The 8,562-nt window shown below is 50.2% G+C and overlaps 1 protein-coding gene across 4 annotated transcripts; it reads left to right on the top strand.

Annotated features, from left to right (window-relative positions):
- The first annotated feature begins 653 nt into the window (after window positions 1-653).
- On the top strand, window positions 654-4,779 carry LOC119317669 (E3 ubiquitin-protein ligase makorin-like). Of its 4 annotated transcripts, none has more exons than XR_005153708.1 (8): window positions 654-858; window positions 1,787-1,874; window positions 1,981-2,759; window positions 3,008-3,077; window positions 3,755-3,852; window positions 3,980-4,046; window positions 4,167-4,257; window positions 4,351-4,779. XR_005153708.1 is itself a non-coding variant. In XM_037592150.1 (7 exons), the coding sequence occupies exons 1-6, from the start codon at window positions 848-850 to the stop codon at window positions 4,011-4,013; spliced, it is 1,080 nt and encodes a 359-aa protein (XP_037448047.1). In that variant the 5' UTR covers window positions 654-847; the 3' UTR covers window positions 4,167-4,779. The 4 variants fall into 4 exon arrangements, 2 of the variants coding, with proteins under 2 accessions (XP_037448047.1, XP_037448048.1); XR_005153707.1 differs by having other exon boundaries at window positions 3,980-4,013; window positions 4,351-4,769; XM_037592150.1 differs by having other exon boundaries at window positions 3,980-4,013; window positions 4,167-4,779.
- Window positions 4,780-8,562: the final 3,783 nt, after the last annotated feature.

Genomic DNA, 8,562 nt, shown 5'->3' with positions numbered 1-8,562 from the left:
CGGGAGGCGACCGGTGCGGGCGGGGTGGGGCGACCGACGGTGAGAATGGGGAGGCAGGGGCGCAACGGTTCCCGAGCGTGGTGGGCTCGAGCGTGGGGGCGAGCAGTTCCCGAGCGTGGCGGGGAGTCTGTTTCGCGAGCGTGGGGCTTAAGTCGTTTCATTAGCGAGGGGATTACGTTTCGTAAGTGGCCAATTTCATTAACGATGGCATGGTGAGTAATTAAAGCATAAAACACGTTTAGTAGGCTGGAGGGATGTAGACCATCGGATTGCAAGTTTCGATGGATAAAATGATTTGGTTCTCCGCCTTCTCATGCTTTTATAGGGAATAGTAGATAGTAGATAAAACACCAAAGAGAGAACGGCGCGCGTTACCTTCCATCCCACTATAATAATCACGCTTCCTTATCGCGGGCAGCCCACGACGTCACGTTCGCCGCTGCCTCCGGGAAAAAAGCGGTTGCCCACGCAATCCGGCGGGAGCGTAGCGCCACGCCCTCCTCGCTTCCCCGCGTCCTTGCTTTTGACCGTCCTGCCCCCAACCGTCGGCCCCCTTCCCCGCCACGCTCCAGGGGTAGAACCGGCACCGCCCGCCCCGCCCGTCCCTCTCTCCCTCCCGTTTATAGGAAAAGAAAAAACATCCCCCGCTGGGCCGCAGCGGCACCACCACCCAAAGCAAAGCGGAGCTGCGGAAGCGCGAAGGGGACGCAAGGGAGCGAAGCGCGGCGCGTCAGCGGGCAAACCCTAGGCGTACGGCGGGCGCCACAGCCCCCCGGCGGGCGGACTCCGCACGGCTCGGCAGCGCGGCTCGGCTCGATTCCGTCGGGCGTGGCCCGGCCAGGCGGCCATGTCGAACAGGTACCGCGATTTCTCCGCTCCCCTAGCTCGCTCCGGGGCCCCGCGGCCGATGATTCGAGCTGGTTTAGACGGCGTCGTTGAGCTTGGAGGTGGAATCGGTGCCTGTAACGAGCGTATCGGTTTTGGGTTGGATTTAGCTTACTGTGCTACCTTCGTGGTGCGCGCGGCCTGGAGGAGACTATGATTTGAGTGAGGTTGCTGCTTTTTTTTTGGGGGTGTGATCTGAGGTAATCGAGCTGGCGCTGGCGTGACAGAGCATGCAATTTCAGATTTCAGTAAGCCTCTGGCCGCTGATGTGGCCGATTTGAACTCCGAGGGGTCATCGCTAATCTCGTATGGTTGTGGCTGTGGTTGTGGTATACTGTGAATCACTATGTGTTGATTGGGTTTTCTATCGAGCCGCCCAGGTTTTTATTGCCGATCAGGGGCTGGTACAAATGCAATGGTACCACGCCTACAATTTAACACCTGGTTGCAATTCAGTTGGCGAAAATGAAGGGGATGGTGACTTCTGTAGAAATAGGACAGTGGTCACGGTACGTACAATTGACAGAAGGGAATGATGGTGTTGGCAATTAATATCTGAATTCCTTATAAGTAAGTGAGAGCAAAATTACAAGGTAACAATGATGTATTAGCGAAAAAATAGACGACAAATGCAAGTTCTGAATACATGAGGCTGCGAGCGACACTTGTCTGGATGATGATCCGCGAGGAACTGATCACCATGATTCCTAGTATAGTGATATGTTCTTATTTGGCTTAGGAGTCGCGTATCAGCACTGCGCGGCTTATGAAAGTGTAGCTTTCAACTAGCATTTTCGCAGTTCCCTTTCTAATTTGTTGATTTTTTTTCTACTTAGATGAGAATCTTTTAATATCGGTGGAATCACTTACAGATTTGTTTGTTGCTTTCTATGTCCATCAGGTCCATTTGCAAGTTCTTTGTGAATGGTGCTTGCTTTAAAGGAGACTACTGCCAATTCTCCCATGACTGGAATGATCAACCAAATGATGTAACATATTAACTTACATATTTAGTAATCTTCTGGTCAATTTGCATTCATAGCCTGCACATTCATAACAGTCTAGTGTTCATCACCGTAATGCTTATTCACGCAGGTCTGCACATTTTACCAGAACGGTGTGTGCTCTTATGGCAGCCGTTGCAGATATGAACATGTTGAAGTTTCTTCTGAATACACCCAACCATCAACTACTGCAGCACTTGCACCATCCAACTCTTATCTGTCATGGTGTCCTCTTTGTGAGGGGGAAATAGATGTGAGCAACCAGACACACAAAAGTTTATCGGTATGCTCTGTGCATCAGTCTACCTGGAGATTTGATGATGAAGATTGCATTCCAGAGGATGGGAACAGCTTGTCATCAGCGCTAACTGCACAAAACCAAGCGCTCCACCCACTTGCTCATCTGCCCATATGCTCTTTTGCCGCAGCTGGAACTTGTCCCTATGGGAAAGAGTGCCCTCAGATGCATGGGGATCCATGCACAACCTGTGGAAAACAGTGCTTGCATCCCTACCGGCCCAGCGAAGGTGGGGCTCATATCAAGCTCTGCAAGAGAAACAACAAACGTCTTGAGACCTTGAAAAAAAGTGAAGAGATGGAATGTAGTGTGTGTTTGGACCGTGTGCTTTCAAAGCCCACAGCAGCGGAAAAGAGGTTTGGGCTTCTACCTGAATGTGACCATGCCTTCTGTATCACATGCATTAGGAAGTGGCGCAGCAGCTCTCTTACATCTTCTATGGATATCGACTCTACAGTCAAGGCTTGTCCAATATGCCGCAAAGTCTCGTACTACGTCATTCCTAGTGCTACATGGTACTCCTCGAAGGAGGAAAAACAGGATATAATTGACGGTTACAAGGCCAAGCTCAAGTAAGATTCCTTTTTCTTCATTTAGTCTTACCATGATGCCCGTCCTTATGTGGTCAGTATGGATTTTTACTTTTTGAGATGGAAATAAGGAAATTCTTAAGTTAGTAACAACAGATCGAATGGTAGCATGCATCTCACTATATAATCTTTAAGTTAATAGTACCTCAGAGAAAATTTCATTTGTATGTTCTTCAGAGTAGATGTCGATTCATGTTACATTTGTCTAAGCCACAAATATGTTATTGCAGGTCAATTGATTGTAGGTACTTTGACTTTGGAAGGGACACTTGCCCCTTTGGTGGTCGATGTTTCTACAAGGTATACATATGCTATCTTGTTTCCGATTTAAATCTATCATCCCGTATACATCTTATATAATGTGTGAATTATCAACTGAAACTTGACTAGTGCCCCAGAGTGATATTTTGCCCGTTGTTACCTTCTCATACTTAATGTGCAGCAGCAGTTCCGAATGAAGCCTAACTAAAATTCTAATGGCAGTAACTTCATAACTGCTGATGATAAGTTGTGCAAATAATTTACCATAGTTTGAACTTTGAACTAGCGCCTCTACTCTACATAAGACCGGCAATATTAAGTGTTCTGCAATCAGTGCTAGCTTAGGTGACGTGGAACGTTGAGAAGATAAGCTAAATGGTGTGTTCATCAAAGCCATGCTTTGTAAAATAGTGACTGTCAGATGGCCTCGGAATATAACCATTGTAATTTGACTCATGTAATGAACTGTGCAAAATAATACTCCCTCCGATCCGAATTAATTGACGCAGGACATTGTATAGAGGCCGCGTCAATTAATTTGGATCCGAATTAATTGACGCAGGACATTGTATAGAGGCCGCGTCAATTAATTTGGATCGGAGGGAGTAACATACATAGTGGTTCTCTTCTCCTTCCTTTCTATATTAGTCAATTGTCTGTTTTCCTACGCTATTTGCTTCTTCGGTTTGACTCGTGCAGTACTGTATGTTCTCCAGCATGCCTACACCGATGGGCGCTTGGAGGAGCCGGCAACGGTGGCTGTGCTTCATTTTCATGCCGACAATGGAAGTATAGAGCATGCAAGAAATATTGGGTTGGTACTCTCTATTGGTGGTCTTCTCTAATATAATGTATAACCTCTGCTTGCTTTCTGATGGAAAATTCTGATATGTATAACCTGTGCTTGCATATCCGATGGAAAATTCTGTTCCAACATGTAGATTGGCGTACTTGCTCAGCCGGTTACATCTATAGGTAAAGACATGAAACCATGCATCTCAAATTAAGGTCTGTTTTGGTTGGATGCAGTTCTTCCAATACCGTTCTTCCATAACTAAGCTGAGGTTGCAATCATCTGACCATGCACTTCTGAATTTTGTTTTGCGCTGAACAATTCAAAACATCCAGAAGGAAGCAGTTGAGAAGAGAAGTACGTACTTACTTAGGGAGCCATAACTTTCTCTCCCGCTGGTGGTTGCTGCCAACTTATAATCCACAGGTAGTCAGCTGCTGTAAAAGCAGAGGGTTCCTGACCGTTGGATCATGTCTTCTCAAGACTTTCGTGGTTCTTACTCTTCACTGCTGAATGCAGAAACTTCAGTTTGCCGCCGTAAATCTCCAAAAAAGTTACAAGACAACTGTAAACCTAACGACAGCGGAGATGTCATGCCTCAGATCATCACGGGTTCCTTGTCATGAACAATCATTGTGTTGTCTTTGGGCTAGGAGTTCTCCTGTCGAACATGAGAACTTCACGTCGTTACCTTGCCCGTGTACGGAAGGCACTGTATATACTCGTAGTGGTACATCCTGTCCGTTTCTCGTCCATGGAGTAAATAATTTGTTCAGGCTATACAGGTAGAACAGTGCAACGCAGATCCTTCCATACGTGAATTTATGCTTTGGCCCGCGGGTTGAAACCTGCAAGGTCTCGGTGGTACTTGCAGTGCAGGTCCCATCTAGATATTTACACGAATTGTGCAAAACGAATTTGACCTGAACTTCGTTGTCCTTCTCAGTTCATTTCCTCGTTCCTAATTTTCATTGTAAGTTGTTCGAGATATCAAGTAGTTAGACCGTAGCTTCATTTCCCCGTTGCTGCCTTGTGCGGGCGAGTTTACTGGGAGGAAATCAATCAATGTGAATTGTCTAAATCTAACAGGGAAAACACTGAAAGCGTCTTGTAACTCACACGTACCGCTTTCGTCTGTATCTCACCACCTACCTTCTTCCATGCCAAGGCTGTAACCGGACTATGTATCTTTCTACGTGTGCAATCGATCGATCGTGCGGAAGAATGTGCTTGATTCAGGTTCGTAGCAGCTAGACAGCCCAGCTTGATTCTCGCGGAGACAAATTTATAAGCGCGGAAATAAACGAGCAACAGAACATTGAGGGGAGCAATAAGATGAGGAACTCCTAGGCTCCTGGTCCTAGATGGTACTACTGGTAACAGGTCACTGTCTTCAGGTTCGTTGCCTATGAACATAGGCAGATGGGGGCAAGTCGAGCAAAGAAAACAAGAACTGAAATGCAAACAATGAAGAAAAGATTAACACAACACACACAAACACACGAGAGACCGATTACGCGGCACCGGAGATACAGAAATAGAACCACCATCCAATCTTTATTCATAGAACCAACGACACACGAGACAGAAATAATACACGCAGCAATGTATGATACAAAAGAATATTAAGCAACGGAGTAACGCCCACGCCCCACTCAGACGAACACAACACAACACAAACCATCACTACTCGTTACTACTGCTCCCCCTAAACTCAGAAGCGAAGTGACCGTCGCCGCCGGACGAGCGACGACGCACCGCCACCGCCGCCACCACCACCACCAGCTCACCGCCTACTGTGCGACGAGCAGGGACAGCACGGCGGAGCAGGCCACGGCCAGCGCCGACGCGGCGGCCCTGGCGGCCGCGCCCGTGACCGGGGCCGGCGCCGGCGGCATGCTCGCGTCCATCTCCTGCGCGGACGCCGCCGCGAACAGCAGCGCGGTCACGGCCACGACCACCACGGCTGCGCGAGACGCCATTGCTGCTGGGATGCGAGACGGCGAGGCTGGCTTGGCTTAGCTGCTAAGGTGGTATGTCAATCAGAGAGGTGGGGAGTGCGGTGCAGTGCTGCTTATCGCTTAGCGGTGGTGAGAGTGGGGGAGGCACCGGGAGGGGTATATATGGAGGCTTGGCGCGGCGGTATGGGGTGGGAGGCCGCGGTCCCGGCGCGCGCGACGCGTGGGTATCGCCGCGCGACACGTCGGGCGCGCCGATGGCGGAGGTGGCGCGAGCGCGAGGCGGGCCGGTCGAAGTCTCGGCGCGCGCACGCGATTCCTTCGGGGCTGACGCCCACGGCCCAACCGGCGTGACGCTGGCGCCGCAACCAACCGCGGCGCGCGCGTTTCCTGCACGCCTCCCGGGCCAGCTAGGCCAAGGCCGACATCGTACCGGTCGGTCGGCGTGCGCGCGTGGTGAGGCGTAGCTGCGTACGCTGGGTTGCCTCTCGCGCATGGCAATGGCAGGTCGCCGTAATTCACATGATTATCATCGGTGGCCGTTGAACTGTTATTTTTCTCGTCAAAATAATTGCGGCGACCACTCGGTATGGTGAGACTTTCCGCGATACGTTACGCCTACGCTGGAACGTTGCGATCACGGTGTGGCACGATGTGCGGTCGTGCAGATGTACCGGCTCCGCTACGAAACGTGCCACGGCCACATGCGCCGTGTGGAACGCTCGGAAGTCTTGGCGTAAGCGCCCTGCATCCACTCCGTGTACTTTCTCTGTTTCCAAATACTCGTCGTAGAAATGAATGTATCTAGAACTAAAATACATCTTAGATACATTCATGCTTGTGATAAGTAATTCGGAACGAAGGGAGTATTATATACCGAACGAACGCATGGACGACGACGACCGGACCAAGGCCGGGGCGAACGTTCCGACGGACCGATCCGCCAAGTTGCAGTGCTCTTCCACGCGAGGTCGGCACAGACGCTTGTCCTGGCGGAGATGGCACGCACGCCACGGACTTTCCCGCCAACTTGTGTGTCGCATGCAGTTTGCAAGTGGTTCCAAGCAAGGTAGGCGCCAGTGGAACATGGCACGGCCGTGCTCACGTATTTTTCATCTTCTTCGACGGAGACCGAGGACGAGGAGGGCCGACCAAACGTGCAGTACCCTGAGGCACGCCCGTCACCTGTATTCAATTCGTGGAACTGGAACCTTCAGTTGGAAGAGCCAGGGGAGGTAGCCATCGCCATCGCCCTGGAAGAATCTTCTAGGTGCACCTAAAGCCCGACCGGCAGGCCCGTTCGTTTTGTTCTACGGTTAGTCCCAACGGCAGCTCATCCGCCGGCCCGCCGCTCGGTTCGCTGGCGGAATAATTGTGTCTTCCTACGAAGATGTGATTTTGAAATGATCCGGCTCACGTTGTTGGTCTGCAGAATATATGCGACGATATTTCTTCGGGATTTTGTGCTCTGGCCGTCTCGCGTCGCACGCAAGGCCGGAACCGTTCGATGAATCTGGGTGGGAGCCGCAAGGATCCGAGACGTCTGAACGGGCCAGATCGATCGGCGCCGCCGTATGTAGTACGCGGTATCCAGCTATCCATCGTTTGATTGCACGGACGGACACGATGCGGCGAAAGGGAGTGCTCAGCTGAAGGGAGGAATGCTGTCAGTTCGGCGGTTCGTCGACATGGCAGCTGCCACATTCCCATTTTTTCGAGGGACTAGTCGGTCGACCGGTTCTGCCGCCTCGGCGGCTACATACAGATTACAGAGATCGGTCCGTTTATTATTATTATTATTATTCAGTGATATTTCCGTGTACGTTCTCCATTCGCTTTATTTCCCTGGGGAGAGCAAAGCTCCGTGTGACAGTGTCACGTAATTTTGCGGTGGCCGTGCCCCGCGGATGATCGCCGATTGCGGCCTGGAGCTGCGGGTCACCGTGGTGCGACATCACGGCCAGCGCAGACGACGTGGGCGGTGGACGCCGAGGCGGCAACGACAAGGGGCTAAACAGAGGTGGTGGACAAAGAAAGATTTTGAGACAATGACTGGGGGCGGAGATGTGGGCGGGCACATCCGCGTGACGATTATTACAGCAACATGACACGATTATTGCAGCATCAACAATGAATGATTAGAAGAACAGTGTTATCCTCTAACCATCAGAGTTCAAGTCTCAGATTTGACAATGGTGCCCACATTTTCTGGATTTATTTCAGGCCTTCCGGCAATGTATGTTTAGTGGGAGGAGACGTTCCAGTTGACTAGGAAGGCGTCTGTGGTGACTTCGTCAATCTCAAGATGATGCGCCGGCTTAGTCTCTCACATGTGCTCATAGGGGTAGGGCGTCTGTGACGGAATTGTCAATCTGAAGATGATGTGCCGACTCAGCCTCTTCGAGGTGCTCACAGGGGCAGGAGGGATGTACGTGTGTGCGTTCATATGTCTGAGTGTATGTGTGTATGTATATTGTGTTAAAAACATACATATTAGTACATCTTAGTTTGCCGTGGATAAATGTGAACAATGCAGAAACGTCCGTTGTGTCGAGTGGTATGTTTCTTGATTTTGTGTCATTGCCTTGGCGAGATGGGTCGTCACTCATGTGTATTGGTTTACGAGCGTGTTCGTGGCGTGGTGTGACATTAATGGTATGAGCTATCTTTTTCAATAGAGAACTTTTTTCTGTAATGGATATATCTATTTGAACCATTCGGTGCCGCTTTTTATTTTATGATGTATCTACTTTGTCTGATTTAGTGAGATGAT

The sequence above is a fragment of the Triticum dicoccoides genome, chromosome 6A (assembly GCF_002162155.2).
Source record: "Triticum dicoccoides isolate Atlit2015 ecotype Zavitan chromosome 6A, WEW_v2.0, whole genome shotgun sequence".
In the NCBI taxonomy this organism is placed as follows: domain Eukaryota; kingdom Viridiplantae; phylum Streptophyta; class Magnoliopsida; order Poales; family Poaceae; genus Triticum; species Triticum dicoccoides.
The sequence above is the reverse complement of the archived record's forward strand: the minus strand, read 5'-3'. Positions and strand labels throughout refer to the sequence as shown.